This window comes from Chanodichthys erythropterus, chromosome 12 (genome assembly GCF_024489055.1).
Source record: "Chanodichthys erythropterus isolate Z2021 chromosome 12, ASM2448905v1, whole genome shotgun sequence".
Lineage (NCBI taxonomy): Eukaryota > Metazoa > Chordata > Actinopteri > Cypriniformes > Xenocyprididae > Chanodichthys > Chanodichthys erythropterus.
The window spans coordinates 18766168-18791754 of NC_090232.1; the positions used below are offsets into that span (position 1 = coordinate 18766168).

The 25587-nt window shown below is 37.1% G+C and overlaps 1 protein-coding gene and 1 long non-coding RNA gene across 2 annotated transcripts; both read right to left on the reverse strand.

The window, feature by feature from the left end:
- Window positions 1-25357, reverse strand: LOC137032272 (FERM and PDZ domain-containing protein 1). The gene is made up of 15 exons (XM_067403982.1): window positions 25257-25357; window positions 24988-25151; window positions 17395-17497; window positions 17145-17190; window positions 13838-13942; window positions 13047-13142; window positions 10722-10847; window positions 10040-10159; window positions 9520-9656; window positions 8290-8413; window positions 7825-7917; window positions 6319-6501; window positions 6045-6189; window positions 2877-3953; window positions 1-2678 (listed from the first exon to the last, which is right to left on the reverse strand). The coding sequence occupies exons 1-15, from the start codon at window positions 25355-25357 to the stop codon at window positions 1-3; spliced, it is 5298 nt and encodes a 1765-aa protein (XP_067260083.1).
- Window positions 19209-22207, reverse strand: LOC137032273 (uncharacterized). The gene is made up of 3 exons (XR_010896671.1): window positions 21928-22207; window positions 20653-20729; window positions 19209-19542 (listed from the first exon to the last, which is right to left on the reverse strand). It is a non-coding gene; the product is annotated as an uncharacterized lncRNA (long non-coding RNA).
- Window positions 25358-25587: the final 230 nt, after the last annotated feature.

Sequence of the window (25587 nt, forward strand, 5' to 3'; positions counted from 1 at the left end):
TCAAAGGGCAGTGAGAGTGCGAAAGAGCTGGGTGAGACAGAAGACTGAAGTTGTTAGTGCAGTGCATTGGCGAGCCAGGAGTTTAATACTCAGATCATGACAAGTCTTCCTTTCAGTAGCACTTCCTACAACCTCTGCTGCCCGAGCAAAGTCTTGATAAGTTTTTGCAACATTTGCTAGTCCTGTAAGTGCTTGGGCATGGCGCTCCCTGCATCGCTGGCAACTAGAGAAACATAAGCACACAACTGTCAGCTGTACCAGTGAGCGGAAGCTTTCAGACAATGATTGAAGTGTTTCCTCTGGCGTCTGCCCAACCCTGACCACACGCTGACATCCAGCTAAAAGCCCCCGAGCCTCTGCATGTAATCGCTTTTTGTTGTCGGAAAAGTGAGCCACACAGGTATCCCTGGGGTGCTCATGGACCCCATCTTGGTTCTTTATAGCACCAGCAAGAACACTTAAGAGCGTATCCACATCCCTTTGCAAAGAAAGGAATCCTGTTGGTGGTAGGGGATACCGGCGAGTCAGCAGTGAAGTCATGATATCTTCATGAGGGTCCGTTAGGAAGCAATCAGGGGCATCCAAGGGAGACAGAAGGGGACTGAGCTCTGTAGATGAAGAAGCAGGCAGTACTAGATGAGGGAATGAGGGCAATGGAGAAGATGGAGAGAAAGATGCAGGGGATGCAGAGAGGGAGGAAGGAGGGGCAGATGTCAGCACTGTATCTCCTGTTTCACTCTGGCTTGTTCTGCGGGAAAACTCGTAGACAGTGAGTTCATCATCAAAGCTGGCACTGTCAAGAGCTCCACTGAAACAGTTGGTGTATACTGTCTGACAGACCTCTAAAGGTGTCTCAGCACTCTCCATTACAGTGTCACAACCCATAGCCAGTACTGAGCTGCAACTAAGGTCTTGTTTCTTATGTTGATTTGGGCTGGGCAAGGATTGTGGCTGGGCTATGGTAGGTTTGGACTGGCAGTTTGTGAAAACCCCACAGCTAGAGGTAAAGTTTTGGGGAGTTGTGCTTGAGGGAGGGCAGCTACATTCTTGTAATCCACTAGACTTTACCACCCCCCAGGGTCCGTTTAGGTTTTGTGTAGTAACCACTACAGATGAGGGGCTGGCTTGGAGAGAGTTGTCTGCCTTGGAACACAAGGAGGATATGGCTATTACAGAAAACTCTTTAGGTTCAGTTTTGGCTTTATGCTGTCCACATGCTTGAGGACTAATGTGGCTGACCTTTCTTACCTCTTCAATGACCTCAGTTACTTCTTCAGATACTATAGTAACCACTTTTACCTCTGTTATTTCAGGAGCAGCTTCATTCAAGGTCACATCCTCCGTTACCTCTTTTGCTACCTCAACTTCATTTCTATGTAGTTGTGTTTCTGAAAGTCTTCTCACAGGCTTAACATTGCCACTGCCATTAGAATTGGCAGTTAGCATTTCCTGGGAACGTGATAAGTAGAGAGGAAGGTTTTGGATTTTCCCCCGCAATGTTGAGGCAGAGAGTCGCCCAAGGATGCCAGATGAACATGGTGTAAGAAGGAACCTTTGGGCTGGTTCATAAGAAGGAACACCAGAAGACAGTTCTTGAATGGAAAGGTCACAAGAATTGTTAGTTTCATCAGATTCTGGTCCTACAACTCGCTGGGAAAATAAGTGTCTTGATGGGCAATGCGGTGAACCCCTGCCAAAGGATGCAGACATGCTCTGACTTCTTGTCCTCTCTGTGGGTTCCACTGAGTATTTTCCCATCCCAGATTCTAGATATACAGTATCATCATCCTTGTCTATATTAGGACTTGTAGTGTATGATATACTCGGGACATGGATGTAGGGTAAACTTGATGGGGATATCTGGCCTAGTCTTGGCAGTGAGCTGCTCTTTTGGGGTACTGATCTGCCCTGGAAAGAATCCTCCAGTTTGGCTACATGGTCATCTCTTTGACCAAATAAAATACTGCTATCACACTTTCCTTCAGATGTATCAAAGAACAAGTGGCCTCCAAACAGTCTCTCAACATGACCTCCCACTGCACCCTCCTCCTGATCATCTCTGCCATGGTTACTGGTACTACCTTTATCCTGTAGGTCCATGTGGGAGCGTACTGCTACTATAGTTGGTGATACAGAAGACATTAGCTCAGAGACTGATTTGAATTCCATGGAATCTGGTTCCATCTCTATAAGTTGCTGTTTACGCTGATATGCTTTGTTTGAGTGTTCCACTTGTGTGTCAGTGGTATTATGTGGTCCTGATCCATTGACTTTGGATGGGCTTATGGGTTTGGATTCCAGTTGTGCTGGTTCTCCTTCAGAATTGGTTAGAGATGAGACTGTTGGACATGGACCTTGATCTGAGCATCCACCATCAAAACATACCATTCGGCCAGCACCATGGTTGACTGATATAGACCCATAGCTTGGGATGCTATTTCCATAGCTGTTATCTAATCGATCCTCTCCTGGGAATGATACCAGGGATGTGTAATTTGTTTCCATAAATGAGCGACGCTTTTTGGATCTTTTATTGAAATTTGAAAATTCATTGTGTAACATTTTTCCTTCCTCCTTTTGTTTCTTATGTAGATCCTCTTCTTCTTGTTCCCTGGCACAGATGCCAATCTCCCCCAGGCTTAGTGGTTGTAATATGGTGCTTGACTCTGCAGAATTTTCTATAAAGAGAAATATCAGCAAATACACATTGTAAGTATTCGTTAACAAAACTCTACATCACTATTTTGGGTAGTTTGTTTTGTGACGGGTACATATATCTACTTTTTCAATTGATTAACTAATTTCTTTAGCTTCTACAACATTTGTCATAGGAATAATTTGAGAACATTTCATAGAGAATTTTCCCTATGTCATACCTCTTGTCATCGCATTTGAGTAGGGTTCTTCAGGGGATGTGAATCTTTCCTGAGCATCAAAGAACTCATCATCTGAACTGCTGTCTCCAAACCCTGGTGGAGGTTGAAAAATCGGCACTGTTTCTGTCTGATTCACTTCCCGTTCTTCCCGATCCGGTTGTGTTTCTATAGGACCTGGAGGAGAGAGAGGTTGTGGAAGGCTGCGGGCACTGTCGGGGGTAACATTGGAGCAGATATTGTAGTAGTGTCTAGTGTCTCCTTGTTCAAAGGTGAACACATAGTCTCCAGGAGGGGGTAGGGTGCTTCCAGGACATTTTGCAGGTGACGCCTTTTTATGTTTTTCATTCTCTGGTCCCAGCTCCTCACAGTCCTCCTCTTCACTGGCTGCAGGGGGGCTAGGTAGACATTCAGCAATATTTGAGAGTGCAGCAAAGCAAAAGAATTGGTCAATATCAGGCTCACAATGGGAATCAGCAGCGTACAAGTCACTTTGGGAATGGGAATCTTTGCTGTGCAGTTGCTGTGGAGATAATGCTGGTGAATAGCGGTCTTCACAGCAGTAAGAGTCGTTCACTGGTAAATGGCATGGGCGTCTGGTAGAGAAGTAGCTCATCAGGTCATCCTCCTCTAGGGCATCTATAGAGTCACTGGACATGCTGGTCATGAAATGTGATTCAGTTTGGTATGAATCAGATGCTTCAGATGAAGGGTCATCAACAATGATAACACACTGAGGTTGTTCAGGTTTTTTCTCTTGCTCTTTGTCTTCCTTTTCTGTGCCTACGCTCTCATCTGTTTCTGCTGTCTTTCCATTATTACCATGTATAGATTCATGGATGGTTTCTTTGTCCTCTTCCTTTTCCTTCTTCTCAACCACCTCCTCTTCTTTGCCTCCTTCCTTTTCCACCTCTACATCTTTTTCATTATTACTATGTGTTTTTTCAGTTTCTTCAGGTAGCTTATCATTGGGTTTAACTGCTGTTTTGTTGCTTTCGGCAGTGTTAGCAACATGAGCAAGGAGAGCATCCACATCTGTGTCTGAGTCATCAGAGTCACTGCCACAGTGTGACACATAACCTACACACAAATGCAGAAGTAGAGACAAAATTCAGATAAACAGCATTGTGAAAAGATACTTTTTCAACATGCAAAAACAGTAATGTGGTTACATTGACGGCTTATTGTACCCACTGACTCACTTACCCTACTCTCCTACTCGCAGTTAGTTCCAGTCGTCTTTGTCACTAAACTGTCAATACATTTGCAACAGTATTGCAACTGTTTGCATCAATACAGATGCAAACAGTTTTCACTGTTAAAAAGTCTTTCTAATGTATCACAACTTGCTATTTTTAGAATGCTGTTATAGTATGTGAGCAATGTGGAGTGGAAGTGTAGTTCTGGGAATTTGCTTGAAGCATGGAAGTTTTTTTTATTATTACAATCATCTTATTAGTCAAAAATTCAATTCCATGTCAACATGAATTCACAGTGTATTGTTGCATTGTTGCTAATAAGTGGTCTTTTGTTTGTTGTCTGCATTAGGCTATCACTTGTTGAGATGCAACGATGTATCGGCCAACAATCGGTATCGGCCGATAAAAAAAGCTATTATTATCACTATAGGCTTGTTTAAAACCTACAGATGATCAGGGCCGATTATATCCTGTCAATCAAAAGGGTGCGGAAAAACATGTTTTTTTTTCTTTTTCTTTTTTTTCTAATTTTATTTGTAGCGCCTCTCATCCAATAATCGCAAAAAGCTTTGTGCTTTGTTACTTCTGATAAGAATGTTTCAGTTTTCAAATTCTGTCCATTTTATCATGAAATTCATACAATAAATGGCATTTTGACGCTCTTAAATGTGATGTGTCAGATCGCTGTAATGCCTCAGTTCAGGAGGCAGTGCAGAGCGCAAGTCTTTTCCTCCTCTTCAATACAAGTTATATCTATCTATCTATCTATCTATCTATCTATCTATCTATCTATCTATCTATCTATCTATCTATCTATCTATCTATCTATCTATCTATCTATCTATCTATCTATCTATCTATCTATCTATCTATCTATCTATCTATCTATCTATCTATCTATCTATCTATCTATCTATCTATAAACACTAGAGAGGAGCTTATACAAGTTTTATACAAACATTTCAGTTTTTATTTGAGTGTAATTATTATATCTGAAAATAAACAGCAGCTGAATATAATACCTCTGTTGTTAATTGTAACCTCTAATATTGTAGTGTACCAAATGAGAGGGTTCCCTATATAGTTTGCAACATTATTTGGGAGAGATTTTTTTTTCCCTTAAGAAAAACCAAACTATCGGTATCGGCCGAATAAACAGCTATCAGTATCGGCAGAGAAATTTAGTATCGGTGCATCTCTAATCACTTGTATTGGTAATGTTAGTATTGCACTCTAAAAAATGCTGGGTTAAAAACAAACCAAGTTGGGTTGAAAATGGACAAACCCAGCGATTGGGTTGTTTTAACCCAGCGGTTGGGTTAAATGTTTGCCCAACCTGCTGGGTAGTTTTATTTAAACCAACTATTGTTTAAAAATTGCTATATGGCTAGCTTAAAATGAACCCAAAATAGTTGGGAAATTAAAAACCAGATGCAATTAGAGGCAACAATAAAAGACAAAAGGTGAATGTTTATTAATAAGCTTTAATATTTTATTAATATAAATTTAATTGTTTAATAGTTTATTAATATAAATTTATTAATAAGCAATTTATTTAAATGTTTATTGTTTAATAATTATTCATTGAACATTAATAAATGTTAATTTCCAACATACTATGTGTTCATTTTAATTAAGCAATACAGTAATTTTTAAACAATAGCTGAGTTAAATAAAACTACCCAGCAGGTTGGGCAAACATTTAACCCTACCGCTGGGTTAAAACAACCCAATTGCTGGGTTTGTCCATTTTCAACCCAACTTGGGTTGTTTTTACCCCAGAATTTTTTAGAGTGTGATAGTGTTATTTTTGTGGCTCTGTAGAAATCCCTTTTAAAACATAATTTTAGAATTTTACAGTTTTTTATGCAGAGTGTGGTAGGATTTTTTTTATGTTCAAAAATGATCAAAGCTCACTTGGGAAATGTTTACCAGAACAAAGAATTCAGTAAAACAGACATAGGTTGCATACCCTCCTCGGCTGATATGCGGTGGCTCTTTGAATTAGTTGACCAGGGGAACACGCAGATCTGGGGGTCCACAAGTAGTTTGCAGTATCCAGAAATCAGACACAGTAAATCTTTAGCTGCCACTGACTCCATCAGCAACGTTATTGGCTGAAGACAGGAAAAGTGTGACAATGTGAAATAAAGTACATAGAGTACAAAGAGCAGAGAATACAAAGAAAGGATTATACTGAGTGTACATATGTAGATGTATAAGTACAAGTGCATGCATATTGTTACCTTTATGTCCTGCAGGTAGATCTTGACCAGACTAACTCTGTCAGACTCGGGTAATAGTTCCACTCTGGTAATGCAGCTGAATTCAGTTAGTGTGGTCATGATGCTCAGTTTATGGTTGATCACCTGACTCACCCCATACTGAGCTCCCACCAACAAACTCACCATTGACTCTCTGTCCTGCAGCTAGTTAAATAGAGAAAGAGCATATAGTATGTGATAAACCAATACTGTAATATATGGAATGGACAGCAGGGAGAAAACCAAATAAACCAATAAATAAATAAAGCAAAAGAGTTGTGTGAACATTTATCCTCATCTTTTTTTTTTTTTTCAGAACAGCTTCATTCCCTCACTCTCACCTGTTTTATATAGAAATACAGGCTATTTGAAGTAAAACAGAAATGTATCATTTGTATGGAAAGGAATTAACTAATGGCCCACTTCAGGGCTCAACAAAAAGGACCATCTCATATATAGTGATCCTATACTTTTTATGCCTTGCAAAACATAAGTATTTGTCTTTCTGTGACATTTAATAGTGCTGTTATCAATTTGGATGTGTCACTATAAGAAAAATAACTCAATTTTTATAAAAAATATTTATGCAAAATTGCAACATTTATTTGAAAAAAAAATATTTTAAATAAATATAATTAGTTTTGATATTTGAAGTATCAGTTAAAATGGGTTGAAAAGTGTGTTCATTTTATAACTGTATATTCATGCTATAATTGATGTTTTTTTTTTTTTTTTTTTTTGAAAGAAATGAATATTTTGTCCAGCAATGAGGCATTACATTGACAATAAGAATGGGTACATAAAATGACAGTCAATACATTTAATTGTTACAAAACATTTTTATTTCACATAAATGCTGCTCTTTTGGACCTTTTTAATTCATCAAATGTATCACAAAATATTAAATAGCATAACTATTTTCAACCATTTTCAACTCTCTACAAGGAGAATAGAGAGACAGGATCTAATGCAGCAGTCATTTTATTTCACAATAACAAACGCAGGAGAACTGAAGCAATGCAGCAGCACAGGATAAATGCAACCAACTTATATATATATAATATAATATAACCCTGCATGTGTGTATGTGTGTGTGTGTGTGTGTGTGTGTGTGTGTGTGTATATATATATATATATATCTATATACATATATAGAGACTTTCAAAAACTTAAATATTTATCCAACCCCAAACTTTTGAATGGTAGTGTAAAGTACATTTGTGTGTGTGTGTGTGTGTGTGTGTGGGCAGTGAATCTAAACTACTAGTCCGACTGGTGTTAAATGGTATGAATGAAAAGAGCATGTGCAATGCAGCTCTCTAACTCTTAAGTGGCATTTTGGTGCTAATGTGTGAGTAGTAGCAATGCAGATGAAAGATGTAAAGCCATTGCTTGTGTAAATGCAGGTGGGGTACATTTACTGGTAATTTTTACTGCAATTTATTGGATTTCATGTCTGAAAGTGGCTGTTAACAATGCATCTCCTACCATCATAGTGGCGCTAAAAGCCTTTCCTCCATAGGACTTCAGTTCAGACATCTCATTCAAGTAGTTCAGTCTAGCATTATTCACTGAGATCACCTATGAAAACAACCCACACATGGGAAATCATGTAAATAGGCATCATGCTTTACTTCACTAACAAAGAATACCAAAAGAATCCATGTTTTGTGCACATGAACCATGGGAATACTATGGTATATTTTCACATGTGCCATGATATTCTCTCAAAGTAAAAAAAAAAAAAAACATGATATAGAAATAGTATACTATAGTATAGATAAATGGACATAGTATTATTTAGTAACATAAGATACCGACTGAAACCATCACTGTACCATGACACACAGTACTTTTTGTGTGGGTTTAGTATTTTAGTGTTATACTGTACATTATTTACATTCTTCCACACAACTCAGGACAAAAACTCATACAGTATGCACATGTACATACCTTTTGCTTTGACTCCTGAGATAGAATCTTTTTCATGTGGTAACTGATAGCTTTCTTCAAGTCCTTCTCTCTCATGTTTCGCAGTAAAGTGTGGGACACAAAGCTTTCAATACCCCACTCCTTCCTTCAGACAGAAATAGTACAGACAGAATAGTGTGACACACACACACACTCAGTGTTGTGCAGTATGCTGGCACTAAAATGCATGCGTTAACACAAAAATTATGAGGATAATAATGAATTGAATAATTATTGAATCTATTGACAACTCTATTTCCATCAGATGTCTAAAACTATTTATTTGATGGCTAAGGTATCAATTTAGTATCAATACTTAAAGGGTTAGTTCACCCAAAAATGAAAATGATCTAATTTGTGTATGGAACCCTCATGCCGTTCCACACCTCATGCCGTTCATTAATCTTGGGAAAACAAATTAAATTAATGAATTAATGGAAATTAAATTTTGTTGAAATCCAATGGCTCCATGAGGCCTGCATAGGGAGCAATGACATTTCCTCTCTCAAGATCCATAAAGGTACTAAAAACATGTTTAAATCAGTTCATGTGAGTACAGTGGTTCAATATTAATATTATAAAGTGACAAGAATATTTTTGGTGAGCCAAAAAAACGACTGCTTCAGGAAGCTTCGGAGTGTTAAGAATCAGCGTGTTGAATGGACGGTTCGGAGTGCCAAAGTCCCGTGATTTCAGAAGTTTGGCGGTTTAACACGCGATCCGAATCATGATTCGACACAGAAGAATTATAACACTCCGAAGCTTCCTGAAGCAGTGTTTTGAAATCGGCCATCACTAAATAAGTCGTTATTTTATTTTTTTGCCGCACCAAAAATATTCTCATTGCTTTATACTAGTAATATTGAACCACTGTACTCACATGAACTGATTTAAATACGTTTTTAGTACCTTTATGGATCTTGAGAGAGGAAGTGTCATTGCTCCCTATGGAGGCCTCACTGAGCCATCGGATTTCAACAAAAATATCTTAATTTGCGTTCCGAAGATTAACAAAGGTCTTACGGGTGTGGAACGGCATGAGGGTGAGTAATAAATGACATTATTTTCATTTTTGGGTGAACTAACCTTTTAAGTATCAGAGGGTATCGCATATCATATACAAAAAATAAATAAATAAATAAATAAATAAAAAATTGGTAATGATCCAACCATAAGGTGTACACTACTGTATGTTAGTGTGTGTGTACTCACATAATGGCCTTCAGAGGTGTTTTAAGCGATTGTCCACTGTTGGCTAGTTTTTCCTGTACATTTAGAGCAGCCAGTCTGAGGGCTGTATTACATTTCATCTCCACTGCAAATCTTTCCTGCAATACATCACTCACGCTCTACACACACACACACACACACACACACACACACACACACACACACACACACACACACACACACACACACACACACACGCACCCACATTTATTCAGGTATCTAAATGGGGACATAGACTTTTATTGTTTTAATATAAAGCAAATTGTAATGACTACAGACTACCCTAAAAACAATATTTGCTTTATGAATTTATTTTCCAATTTGTCAGGCTTTTTTTTCAATTAGCTAACAATTGAGTACATACTGGTCTCCAAATTTCAAAGTATGCAAACAAACATACTTCACAAACAAAAGGATTGCATTTTACATTAAAAACAACAATCTGTAGCGATATTATTATTATTATTATTATTTAAATGTATATAAACAGACAAACACACACCTGTAAGTATAGATACTCAAAGGCCACAGGATCTTCTCTGAGCATGCTCTTAAAGTCTCTCGGTAGAAAACAGACACGAAACAGACACCTGTAGTCATGAGTCTCCTTCTTTTCAACCACCTGTCGTACACACAGAGTATTAGATATAAACTGTATGTAAGCCACTTAACAATTACAGATGAGCATAGAAAGAAGTAATTATACTCTTTAAAAGAACATTTTGACCAAAAATGTTAATTCTGTTATTATTTAATCTCTCTCTCTCTCTCTCTCTCTCTCTCTCTCTCTCTCTCTCTCAGTGTTTAAAACCTGTATGACTCTGTTTTTGCTGTGGAACACAAAAGGTGATATAAAGAATATACTCTTTTCAATGTAAGAAAATTTAATGAGGAAAAGGACTCTCAAAATGTAAAAAAGCATTATGAAAGTATCATAAAAGTGGTCAATGCAGAAGATTTTCTGCACCTTTGTGTAAGAAAGTCACTGAAAATAATTTTTATGACTTTTAGATCTTTTAGCCGACACCCTTATTCACTTTTATTACATGGTGGAAAGTGTCCAGTATATTGTTGTGTTCCATAGAAGAAAGGAAGTCCCACGGGTTTGTAACTACATGAGGATGAATAAATGATAATTTATTTATGTGTATATTTGTTTGGTCTTTTATTGTGTTTGTGTGTACCTTTTGAATAATCTCTTCCTCATGTAGTAGATACAGTTTGCTGATGCTGTATTGTTGTTCAAGTACAAGGGAGAAGTGTTCGATCCGGGTGATTGAGAGTTTCTCCTTCAGAGTCATCACAATGTCCTAGTGGAGAACACATTAGATAAGAGGATACAGAAAGAATGTGAAATTATCAATACACAACCTATCAATAACACCTTTCTTATATGGCACTGTGATGGTACTATGGTACAGTGATGGTATTAGATGGTAATTCTTTGGTACTTGGATATATACCATGTTACTGAATGATTACCATAAAAATTTTACTACATGTACAGTTTGGGGTCAGGAAAATTGTCTCTTAAAAAAAGTCTCTTATGCTTGCATCACTACATTTATTTTATTACAAATAGAGTAAAAAAATTTGTGAAATATTATTAAAATTAATTGTTAATTGATTAATTGTTTTCTATTTTAATATATTTTAAAGGGTTAGTTGACCCAAAAATGAAATTTCTGTCATTAATTACTCACAGATCTTCGTTCATCTTCTGAACACAAATTAAGATATTATTGATGACATTTTTTTATCCATCATATAGAAAGCAACGAAATGACCACATTCAAGGTCCAGAGAAGTAGTAAAGATGTAATAATCAAAGTGACTACTGTGGTTCAACCTGAATGTTATGAAGCGACGAGAATACTTTTTGTGTGCAAACAAAACAAAAATTATGACTTTATTCAATCATTTTTCCTCTTCCCTGTCATTCTCCTACACAGTTGACGCAGTAAACGCAGTGCAGTCTTCCGTGTTTACAACCGAATGCCACATGCGTGTGATCCTGACACATGAGCCGGCCAATAGAGTACCCCAGGGATGACGTGTTTTTGCAGGCCAACCCGGAAGTTAGCGGTGCACAGGTTCCCTCGGTTGAAAGCCTATTAATTTTTCCCATAGACTTTTGGAAAATCGCAGAAAATAAGCTCTGTGTTTAACAAAGGGTTATGACACTTACACGTTTTGTCTATCAAGATAATCTTTACAAGTTAACACAACATTTATAGATTTTGAAGCCTAAATAAAGTAATCAGATATAAAAGGCTAACAGTAGGCTATAAACGGACTACAGCACACCATGGTCGCGGATCAACGTCGTCACCACCAAGCTTCCTCAAACTTTATTTAGAAAACAACTCTATTTAAAAACGTGCTCACTGATTATGATCTGTGCTATTATGAATACTTATCCACTTTTTCATGAGAAATGCTGTCCAAATGTCCCGTTTTTTAATGATGACGTCTAAAGTCCCTGCCAAAGGAAGTAGTCCCTTTTAGCAATTTGTTAGCAACCGCCGATTTTAAGACACAGTAAAAGTTTAAAAAATCACAAGTGGGTTATAACTGGTGTGTTTTATGTCATAGATCAAAACGTGAAATTATTTAGAGGCTTTGTTAACCACAGACCTTATTTCAGGCAATTTAGCAAAAACCCATTCAAAAAACCCATAGACTTTACGGCGTTGGAACCGGAAGTCTTAAAATGCTAACTCACTTCCGGGTTTTGCCTACAAAAATGCATCATCCCTGAGGCACTCTATACAGAGTCAGCATTCTGACGTAGAACACAGAAGCTCTGCACTGTGTTCACTGCATCAACTGCATAGGAGACTGACAGTGTTTGTGTTTTTGTGCACAAAAAGCGTTCTTATCACTTCATAACATTAAGGTTGAACCACTGTAGTCACGTTTTCAAAATTATCTTAATTTGTGTTCTGAAGATGAACGAAGGTCTTGCGGGTTTGGAACGACATGAGGGTGAGTGATTAATGACAGAAATTTCATTTTGGGCGAACTAACCCTTTAACATGTAATTTATTCCTGTGATGGCAAAGCAGCCATTAGTCTAGTCTTCAATGTCACATGATCCTTCAGAAATCATTTTAATATCTTGATTTTGTGTTCAAGTAACATTACTTATTATCACAGCTGAAAACGGTTATGCTGCTTAATATTTTTGTGGAAACCGTGATAATTTTTTTCAGGATTGTTTGATGAATAGAAAGTTCAAAAGTACCACAGTTTTAAAAAAAAAATAGAAATCTGTTGTAATATTATAAATGTATTTACTGTCACTTTTGATCAATTTAATGCATACTTGCTTAAAAAGTATTAATTTAATCTTACTGACCCCAAACATTTGAAAGGTAGTGTATATAGCACTTCCAAAAATACTGCGATTGGAGCATGTAAACATCATACAAAACAACATAATTAATGCTGACTGACAAAATCAGCCATCACATAACATCAGACTATAGTGAAAATGTATAAAGTACCTTAACAGTGGTTTTAGACTCAAATTTAAAAGCCTTCGTTTGACCATTCTCCAGATAGACCTTCAGAACATTGGGCAGGAACAGCAGAGAGTTACCCTGGGGATATATATGTTCCAGGGTCAATCAATATATTTTTTATAAATATAATAATATTTGTAAAATACATAATATTAATAGTAATGGTAGCAATGGTAAAATAACTGCCTGTTTCAACAAAGTGTTAAAACAATTCTAGTTAAGCCAGGGAATATTATCAGTCTCATTATTAAAAAAGATTAAGCACTCAAAAGGCTGCATACAAAAAAAGATAAACAGTTTTATCACTGCCTTAGTCATGTGGTGTGCTTCATAATGGGTTTGTTTAATTAGATGTTAATTAAAAAAACATCTTTGGTCGAGGGAAACGAATAGGCTCACGGCACTCAACCTAAAGGAACAGTTCACTCAAAAATAATGACAGTATTTTTTATTTATTTTTTTTATTTTATTTTTTTTAAGGTGCTCTATTATAAATCACAATTGCAGCTATACTATACACCATGTCAGCACAGTTATACAAAGATTATTATGATTAACTGAATAATTAATAAATAAGTAATAAATTATTGACTAAGGTTTTTCCCAAGACTGGGTAGACTGCCAAACCTCTCCCTCTGCCTCTCTATTGTTCTACATCTTTTGTTCATATTCTCTCTTTCATTTTCCTTATTACTTATTCACTTCATTCCTTTTTGTAAATTAGCACATGTGAATACTCCTTTATTAACATGAATGAACAGAATGTGTCAAACCTGCGAGTGACCATTGACCACCACCTCCTCTGCAAACCTCACTTTAACAGGGTTTGACTTCAGCTTGGCTCTCTTCTCTGGAGTTATGAAGGACGACTTTGGCCCCTGTGGCACAGCCATCATGACAAACATCACAATTATGGACATATTTTACATTCACTGACATATTCTTAAAAAAAAAAAAAAAAAAAAAATGGCTGTGACATTTACCTGTCACTGGAAAAAAAATTATCATTTCCAAACAGAGATATGTTAAAACATCTTAAGACCAAACCATCTGTATTTCCTCTTTATGACCCTTACAAAAAAAGTACTGTGATGGTACCTGTCACAAGTCTGATCTGTGTTTCCCTCCTGCAATGTGTTTTTGGTTCGGTCCTGTGACCTATTTTTCCTAGTGTTTCTAATTAGTAATAATTGTCACTTGTGTCTTATTCATTATCTTGTTAAGTTTCCTTTGTTTGCTCATGTATATATACCCTGTGATCTCCCTCAGTCTCGGTCAGTTCTCGTTTGATTGTGATGTGTTTTTCTCCTGTGTTTCTCTTGGTTCCTGAGTATTTTGTTATTAAAGTCTGCCTTCTAGTATTATTCCTCATTGTGAGAGTTTCTACACACCACGTTACGTAACAGTAGAACAGACTGTACCGTAAGATAGATCTCACGTCACTGCCAATAACAGTGCTCACAGTTACCCCAGATCAATTGATGGCAGCAGTAAATATGGACTTGGCTGGCCATGACCTGACTGAAAACCTCATGATGATCATGATAGAGAGAGGCTTCAAGCTCACCATTAGAGCGGTGAGAGAAATTCCCACTCCAAGTATAACAGCAATGCCAATGATTGCAATGCTCCCTGTGAGTGAGCTTCCCAGATCCGCTCCTGTGTGTGAAATCTCCGAGCCAGAGTCTCATCCTGTCATTGCCGCCATTCCAGAGTCTCGTCCTGTTATGAAGGCCATTCGAGAGTCTCGTTCCGTCATGGCTACTGCACCTGAGCCCTCAGCCAAAATGGCTGCCGTGCATGTACCCCTAGCAGTACTGATTGAGTATGAGGGGATGTCTTGGTATCCAGTGTCGGCTCCAGCCCATAAGTCCACTCCAGTGTCGGTAACTAACCCTAAACTAAACCCTAACCCTTAAAGGTACAATTTGTAAAATTTTTGCAGTAAAATATCCAAAAACCACTAGGCTAGTGTTATATATTTTGTCCAGCTGATTACTAACAATATCTCTAATGTTTTCAACTACTTGTAAATCATGAGAAAATTCCCATTCTAAACAGTGACACGGGGCAGTGCAGTCGCCTGTTAATGACGCAGTTACCTTTGTTACCGCCTTTACTGACGTAGAAACCACATGACAACAGTGCCGTGGAGAAATGCGGAAGTAGAGTCTAGCGTCCAGCAAACCACTAGCTTGCTTCAAGCAGTTCCTTATTTACTTCTTGCACGTTTTATGGTGGATTGTGTTAATTATTTATGGAACATAATTACTGTTTACCATCTGCCGCTGGTTCTGTCGACAAGGACAGCTCCCGTAAACTCATGACCGGAAAAGCGGAAGCGGCGCCGGCGACTGTGTCATAATAAAAGTCCCGCTGCTTGTGAGGCGTGTGTTGATCAATCGCTCCAGCTCCTCGTTCAGCTCCCACAACACTCGGTCCTGCTCTGCTTCATACTACAGTAACGTTAATAATCGCATCCACGAACATGAGTTCTTCCAGACTCCAATCCCTATTCTTTTGCACCGTCCGTTGAGATGGATACCACATGTCCCAAGTTTCCACTCTAAAACTTTACGTCATCAAACTACGCCTTTGTTTTGAATAGGCTTCTAGCGACCTCTAGCGGAAAAAAATATCACAAATTGTACCTTTAACGCAACTCTATAATAAGTACTATATGATATTACTCAGTACTTATTTGAGCAAGTACAATGTAACTGTGTCACTTTAAAATAAAGTGTAACCAATATCATTATACTTTTTGTTTTGCTTGTGTGTCGTAATTGAATTGCATAAACAAAATAAACCAGGGGGCATTTTTCAAACTTTAACAATTTACATTATAAGGTATATTTTCAAAATGAAATGATTAGCTTTTATTTGTAATTGTACTACAGCCAATATTATAAAGTATTAAAGGTCCCGTTTTTCGTGTTTTTTTTTGAAGCTTTGATTGTGTTTATAGTGTGCAATATAACATGTGTTCATGTTTCGCGTGTAAAAAAAACACAGTATTTTTCACATAATTTACTTATCTGTATACCGCTGTTTCCACTGTCATAAAAATGGGCTGATGACTTCCTTGTTCTATGAAGTCCCTCCTTCAGAAATACGTAACAAGTTCTGATTGTGCCAGCGTGTTGTGATTCGACAGCAGCTTAGCGCTCCTTGCCCGGAAAGATCATGCCTCTTACCATAACGTGTGCTGCACATAGTTTTACATGCGGATTATTGTGGTGTTGTGCCGAATGAACACAAAAGACAATAATTCCCGAGAGACTGAACTCTTTAATCTCCACAAGCAGCGACAGAAAATGTACAACGTTAGCACTCACTCAGAAGAGTACCTCATACGGAAAACAGCCATAAACATAAACATAGTCCCCTCTTGTGGCCATTATGTGCACTGCAGTCCAACATTAACTATTGTAGTAAGGATACCACAATTATAATTTTCGGGGAAGGAGTTAAACATAAATCGTAACCATTGATCTCTAAGTACAGCGTCCCTGGGAAGGCCAAACAAAGGTGATTGGACTGCGGGATGAAAATAATAGCGTTTCGACGACATGGCGACAAACACACTCTACAAACGCAACTCTTGTGTATTCCTGTGGGCGGAGGTTTGTCAAAAAAACAGTTTTAGTGACGTCATTAAAGAAGGAAGTAGAGGGATGTAGTCCAAACTGGCCGTTCGATGTAGGCGACTTCTGTTAAATAAAATATCTCGCTTGGCATTGAACTTTGAGCTTTAAAATTTTACAGATTTTATTTATACTCTAACAACAACATTACACACTAACTAAAGTTTGAAACATGGGATCACGAAGAACGGGACCTTTAAAACTATTTGAATAGCATCTTTCATGTAAATATTATTCCAAAGCTACTTTTCAGAAAATATGCCATATAACTAGTGAGCAAGCTAAAAGCAGCAGTGGCAAGAAAAACTTTCTAAAAATATATATCACATTTTTCAATGTCGCAGGGAACAAAATATGACCCTCTTGCCATGCCCCAATCAGAAGTAAAAATATGAGAGAGAGAGTCTCTATCTTCATGCACACATACACTTACCACAGTGTTTCTCAGGACAGTCAATATTATGGTGTTCTGACATTCTCTATAAATAATTGAAAAGGGAACATAATTAGTGGTACAGATAGTTAGAGCCACCAGATGTCCCATTTGCTCCTAAGATACACATTTTAAATATTGGGCACAAGAAAATGATCGAAAATATTTGGTAAAACTGGACCTCTGGCAGCCCAGATATACAGTAGCTGATTTTGTAGTTTCACATAAGACACTCTTACATGCCACATACCTGATGATGTCAGCAGCCTGCTCAGTTGATAGATCATCAACAGCAACATTGTTTATTTTGAAAAGTTGGTCACCAGAGACAAGCTTTCCATCAGCAGGGCCTCCTATAAAACAGATAAACATACCATGACACTGTACTGTAGCTGTCAATCTGTTTTCAAGGTTTATCCGGAAATCTGTCTTAATTACATTGTTTAAGAAAGAATGTTTATGTCGTCCTATTTACTGCCTAGTTATTTGGCTGTGGGGTAACCAGATGGCTTCAGCCATTCCAAGAGTTGGGTTTCCTGTAGACATTGCTCCATGTGCCAAACCAGTCAGCCAACATGTTGCTGTACATGCAGGCAATGCAAATAGCTGCTGGGTCACATTTTAACCTTGAACTTATGTTAGAGAACATTTATAAAATGTTATAATGTTCTATAAACGTATAACTGAATCAGTTTTAAATTGCTCTATTAAAGATAAAGGTTTTCAATGTAACACATTATAAGATCTCATTTGTTATAATTAGTTAATGCATAAAGAGAAAATGAAAAATCTGTCATTATGCTCACCCTCATGTTGTTTCAAAACAGTATGTCTTTTGTTCTTCTGTGGAACACAAAATATATTTTGAAGAATGTTGGTAACTAAATATTTTTTGGTTTCCACTGACAAAAAATGGAAAGAAAGAAAGAAAGAAATGCATACAGGTTTGTAACAACATGAGGGTGAGTATAATGACAGAGTTTTCATTTTTGAGTGGACGTTCCCTTTAACTTACATGAACTTACAATGACCAAAATATTTTACAGCATTTATTAACCTTTGTAACTAATTTTACCAAAAAAGTTAATGCCAGTTCACAATGCATTAATGTTAACAGATACAAATTTTTTTTTATCTTGAAAATGTATATTAGTAAATGTTTAGATTACCATTAGCTAAGATTAATAAATGCTGTAGAAGTATTGTTCATTGTTAGTGTATGTTAACAAATGAAGCCTTATTGTAAAGTCTTACCAACTTATACTATGCAAGGGATCATATACATACACTAATAGATTAATCTGCAAAATGCACCTCAAAACATTTTTAGAAAACATTCAGATTTATTGTGATTTTACTCAAATAATAAATATATTACCACAGCATCCTTTTTGCAGTAATGGAACCTTGTTTTGTAGCTTATGCACTATAACTGTTTTATCGATTTTCATGAAGGGCTTATGTGCTGTATAATCAAAATTTTACTTCAAAATGTAAATCTCAGCAAGGCTTTAGTTCCACAGTTTCAGCCTTTTTAGAGTGCTGCCTCAGACTTGCTCCATCAAATGGCTCAACAGACCAAGGCTGTGTGTTTCTCAAAAGCATTGTAAGCCTAGTAGAACGTAGAACCATTGGCACCAATGGCCTCTACGATCAATTTAGCACACAAAGCTTATGAGAAATGCAGCCCTGGTCATTCACTTCTTATTACGATGACATCTTCATGAAGTTCATGGGCATTCTCCTGGCAGCAAGCTAATCTTGAAACTCTCATGGTGGGATTACTAAAAAATAAAGTCTAATGCACACTAAAAACTCCTGGGTCAAAAATAACCCATAATGGGTTATTTTTGACCCAAATCCTGGGTTAAAAAGGGACCAACTAATTTCTGGGTTATTTCAACCCAGAAAAATGGGTTATTCTTTTTGACCCAACTTCTGGGTTAAATACCTGACCCAAATTTTGGGTTAAAATAACCCAAAATTGTAGTTAATATAACCCAACTTTTGGGTCAAAAGAACAACCCCAATATCTGGGTTGAAATATCCCAGAAATTAGTAGGTCCCTTTTTAACCAAAGGTCAAAGGTCAAAAATAACCTAACTTGGGTTACTATGCCAGTATGCCTTATTTCAGAAAATAAAACTTCAGAAACTTACACACTTCAAGCACTTTTACATTTTTATTGCATTAAATTAAATTAAACTCTACACACTTGGACCTATTTATCTTAGGTCACACTGTAATAACATTAGACATTAGAAAAAATAGAAAAATAAACAACTCATTTTCTCTCAAACATTTGACAACATTCAATAACTGGATTGAACTTGAGGGACAAGATTTTTGATAGTGTCCTCATCTAAGAGAAGAAATGCCTCCTCATCTATGTCTTCACCTGAAAGACAGAAAACAAGACAACATGAGTATTGTTAATAAGTCGAGACAATTGTGAACCACTCACCAGACACTCTTTGATTATCAAGCTAATAAATAATCACTCTTAAGGGAATGCTGTTGGTTTTTTTTTTTTGTTTTGTTTAAAAAAAAAAAAAAAAAAAAACGTGGCCCAATTTGCTAGTTAACTAATGTGGTTCTTTTGCAGCATTACCCATTTTGTGTGAATGACAGTCTATACTGTCCATCTTTTCTTTCATTAACAAGTGTAATAATGACATTAATGCAAAGGTGAATATCTGGCCCATTATTATGCATAACAGCTTAAAGACAAGGCACAAGTATCTTTTAACTATAAGGGTTATTATAGAGATGCATTCCCCACTGTCAAAGAAGTTGTGACTGTCACAAAATCTTACACTGACACATTTAAGCCATATTCAAGAAAAATATTTAGGTATAGAGAGATGATATGAGGGCAGTTAAAGGGATAGTTCACCCAAAAATGAAAATTTGATGTTTATCTGCTTACCCCAGGGCATCCAAGATGTAGGTGACTTTGTTTCTTCAGTAGAACACAAATGATGATTTTTAACTCCAACCGTTGCAGTCTGTCAGTCTTATAATGCGAATGAATGGTAACACAATTTATAAGAGTCAAAAAATATGCTTAGACAAATCCAAATTAAACCCTGCGGCTTGTGACGACACATTGATGTCCTATGACACGAAACGATCGGTTTGTGCGAGAAACCGAACAGTATTTATATAATTTTTTACCTCTAAAACACCACTATGTCCAACTGCGTTCAGCAATCGCTTAGGTTTCTCACACAAACCGATCGTTTCTTGTCTTAGGACATCAATGTGTCGTCACGCGCCGCAGGGTTCAGTTTGAATTTGTCTAAGCATATTTTTTGACTCTTATAAATTGTGTTACCATTCACTCGCATTATAAGACTGACAGACTGCAACGGTTGGAGTTGAAAATCATCATTTGTGTTCGACTGAAGAAACAAAGTCACCTACATCTTGGATGCCCTGGGGGTAAGCAGATAAACATCATATTTTCATTTTTGGGTGAATTATCCCTTAAAGAGTAAACGCTCACCTCTAAAATTCTCTATCAGCCCAGACATCCGCCACTCAGTTAGCTTATCAGCGACAAAGCTGTCCATTTATAATGACCTGAAGAAAACATAGCAATAGAGGTTAGCAACAATTTGAAGACTTGAAACGCTTCTTTAACTCTCACTACTTAAGACAGTAGGGCACTGTATAATATGATAAGCACAGCGCAGCTGGTTAACATAACTATTGTGTAGCCTCGTCGCTCTAGCCGCGGCTAAAGGGGGTCGCACACCGGAAGAGAAGCGTATTTAAAATTCAAACACATTATTCTCTATGAGTGTACACACACCGGCGGCGCCATTCGGCGTCTGTCCGCGGCGCCCAGCAACGGTTCGGGACCTTGTTCAAAATCCTGCAGCGCCACAGAGCGCCATGTACATCGATTTATATTAAATTTACACTTATTTGTCTCAAATCGTCGTTAATGTATATACTGACTTCACCATGTGCTGCAATATAAATTTAGTTTTACATTAATTTACAGAAATCAGCTGCTTGAATGAAAATTGCTGATGTTATTGGATTTTCAGGTGATATTCTCAATTCATTCAGTTAACGGACGCTCTGAGGTAAAGTGTTCAGACTGCAGACTCAGCAACGGTTGTATTTAATTATACAGTACAATCATAACATACTACTGACATTATCTTAATTTCATAATGTCCTAAAACATAACAATATTGCTGGCCATAAACTGAGAAAGTACGCGATACCTTGAGTTGTCCTAGACGCGGCGCAGCGCGGGCGCTTCTCGTCCGGTGTTCGACCCCCTTAACGCGGCATGAAGTCGCCACTAGCTGCACTGTGCTTATCGTATTATTACCAGTATTATAACAATGAGATAAGTACAGCACAGTTTATGAAAAATAGAATTTAAAGACCGTGTAAAGTGAATTCAGTCATTTTCTTCTAAACACATTAAATAGATCATACGTTTCTCGATGTGTAAAAAGCACAACCATTTTGACACCTAATTTCATGAACTTATCGTTATTTTTAATCATTCAAATTTGGCTGGGTGGTTAATAACACTTTCTTATTTAGTCTGACAAACTCAAAACACATATTTATTTTGACTTTACACGGACTTTAAACTAGTTAGATGTTGTCGCGATATCCGTGGGCGGCTACGTGCTAACCACAGAATTACCACGGTAAGCCATGGTCATTTTTTCAACAGATGGTGCTAAACTAGCAACGGGGACATGGACACAGAAAAGTTTACGTTACATTGACACTGAAAATACTTGCTTACCTTGAACACGCGATGAAGTTGCACCGAAGAAGCCCAGGCCAAAACGGATCGAGTGCGTTCAAGTTCAAGTGACGGTTGTTTCAAACGACTGTTGTGAGAAAATTCCAGAACAACAGCGAGGGCGGGGGGAAGGGGCGTTAACCCAGAACATGGGTTACTCTTTGAAAAATAACCCAGAAACCTAAACAACCCAGGAATTGGGTCAAAATATTAGCCCTATAACCCAGAAAATGGTTACTCTCTGAAAAAATAACCCATAATTTTAACCCAACACAAATAACCCAGAAAATGGGTTAAAGAAATAACCCAGGAGTTTTTAGAGTGTGTACTTCAACTCTCAAATTTTCAAAAATGATCATCTCCTTTCAGAATTGTATGGCCAATGGTCCCCTGCCTGTTACCTCGCGATTGTTATTCATATCATAATGGATGCTAATTTGGAAGTCCCACAGTTGAGCTCTGGAGGTAACCAAGGCCACCTTGCTAAGATTTAGTGCTTAGCTTCAGTGCGTTCATTCCATGTGAGGAGGATAAGAGGATGTCAAGAAGGCTCAGACCAGTGCAGACATTAAAACCTATAATATAATATAATATAATATAATATAATATAATATAATATAATATAATATAATATAATATAATATAATATAATATAATATAATATAATATAATATAATATAATATAATATAATATAATATAATATAATATAATATAATTAGTGCTGGGCAACGATTAAATATTTTAATCGCGATTAATCGCATGATTTTTCTGCGATTAATCGCAGCATGCGCAAAATTCAATAATGAAATCAAAAGTAGTGTATTGCGTAATTTTATTCTTTCAAAGTACTGCTGTATGAACAAAAGTGCAATAGAGAATACGAACCGACGTCACACCTCGTTGCATGCCGGGGCGGCGTCGCCATTTTGACAGGGTCGCCCTCTATTACTCGTACTGAAATTAATACGGATTCTTGCTTACCTTTTGTTTTGTTTCTGCCATTAAGTGGAACGTTAACATTTTTAATGGTATCGTTTGCATGGAATAGAAGCTATTTTATCGCATCGCATGATCATTTTATTTATTTTTTCACTGAAGTTTTGTAGGATTTCGTTTACAGTGTTGATCTGTTTACCGTGTCGCACGCTGGGCGCTCACTGCTGCTTCAGCCATCGTATGAATATCATCGTATGAATATCCAAATAAATCTATGTAATTAACACACTGAGAAAAGTCGATTCATTTATTTGTTGGAAACGTTTAAATGATGCTTAACCGAGCATATTGAGTAGGCCTACAACTGTTGTCATTGTAATTCCCCTTTTCCATGATCACAGATGAGGAGAATCAGAGATATGGGTCAAATTCAGCGGACAGACGGACACGAACACACTGTATTTTTATATTTATTTTAACAAATGACAACCACTCTATGCTTCCTTTATAAAACCGTTATGAAGAAAATTTATAAAATGGTTGCATTTTAAGTGATACTGAAAGTTTATATTTTGGTGTCATCCGTTTTTCTGCATGAGCTTTATTTGTAAATAGAATTTGGTATCTTTAATATCAGTCTAAGTGCATTAAGCGTTTTCTTGAGATGACATGAGAGGAAACCGTTTAAGATATAAACGTGCTGCATTCATATTTTGGGCTCATTTGTGTATTTCCACACAGTATGCTTTAATAAACATGTACAGAATTGTGGGTCACATGAAGCGTTTTGTTAAGCATTTGAATGTCCCCGTCAAGTTCTGCTAATTCACGAGTGCAGTGAGAGTCAGACTCGCAAAGGTAATGTTAATTATTAAACCAAACTAAATCAAAACGTTCAAAAACACTTAGCAATGTGATTCATTTATTGAGTGATAAGCAGTGGGTACCTTTTTCCATTTTTCTGTCCAGCCCTAAATATAATATGATATAATTAGGGCTGTCAAGTGATTAAAATGTTTAATTAATTACACAATGTGGCGATTAATCTAATTAATCACAAATTAATTACACATCAAATTTGGACTGAGAAATTACCCCTAAAAGATCATTTATATTCATTATTGTGAAAAAATTAGAAAAGACATTGCAAAAAGTAGCTTTAAAAATATTCATTTGATTCAGCATAGATTTTATTACACATAAACTTTTAGGCTTCAATGGCCTTGAGGGTGAATTTAGATTTTTGGGTGAACTATATCTTTAATGAGTTTTTTATTAATATGGAAATACGAAATTTATTTATTTTTTTAAATGAAATGATACTCTAAATAAGAAACTAAAACTGCCAGTAGGTGGCAGTAAATGTCTAAGTAAGTCTGAGTAAGTCATTGGCCAAATCATACAGCTGGCGCAATGAGGCAGCAGGCACGACGCAAGTGTTTTTTGCTAGTTTCAGCCCGACGTAGTTATCATTTTCACGTCCTGCGTCACATTGTTTAGCAAATGCATTTGCGCTCATTTGTGTGCCCATGGGTGTGCTGGTCTGAAAACGAGGTGTGTTCAGGCACATTACAAATTCCGCCATGGCGTGAGCGAGACTGTGATTGGTTTATACACCCAAAACACACCCATTACTCATTAAGAGAATAGGGACAACCCTTTTGGACCATGCGCCAGGCCGACTATTTTCCAGTCATTAAACTAGCAAAAGTGGATTTGGACACGACCTAAATGCACTTGTGCCATGCACTTTAAACCATGCGCTTATATTGATAAAATAGGGCCGATTGAGTCATTCATTCATTCAATTCATTTAAACGGCTGATTAATTTAGGTATGAAGTAAATAAGCTTGTTCGAAATGTATCGTTGCTGCGCAGACTGATTGACGTATAACATCAAAGTAATGTGAGAGTGATTCAAAAGCTGTTGACCTAGAGAGTTCCAGGAATTTTAGATAATATTGTGTCTAAAATATAACACAGTATTAACTTCTTATTTATAGAACTGTTGTATAAAATCATTATCAAATTTGCACTTATGCTGAATATATATATGTGAAAGCACCTTACAATACATTTTACCTGATGAACATTTGTAGAGAAGATAGTTTGTGTAATGTACCTTCTGTCACGTCCAGCACCTGGGGCGGAGAGTGTGTCGAGACAGTAAAGCCATGAGAGTTAAGGGTGGGGTCAAGTGGGATCTTAACAGTGACTCTAATTGGACAGCTCCTCTGCTCCTGGGAACCATTGTCAGTAACCTGCCCATCTTCTAGAACACGTTCTCTATGTAAAGAGAGAGAAAAGGGTGATGCTATTCAAACAAAAATACAAAAAAGAAGCATAAAAGTATTTGTCCAGACAATTATTCTTAGATTAAAAGAGTGGTACCGGCTGATGGACTCTCTGGAACGGCGAAGCCAGCGTCCCACCACCTGCTCTACTCTGCTGGTCCTGCGAGATGGTGAGCGACTGCGGTCCCTCTCCTCCATTTAGCTACACACAGGGTGAAAGGTCACCATTGGGCCACTATTTATTGCAGAAAATTTACAAATTTATTGTTGAATATGTATTTGCAAATCATCAAACATGTTTTAGTGTTTTAAGACTTTTTTCAGTGTCCGTTTTACGTATATACACTGCTCTCCAAAAGTTTGGAAACACTCCTGGCAAAGTGTGGTTTTGGATGATATCAGCATAAATCCTTATCATTTTTGGGTGC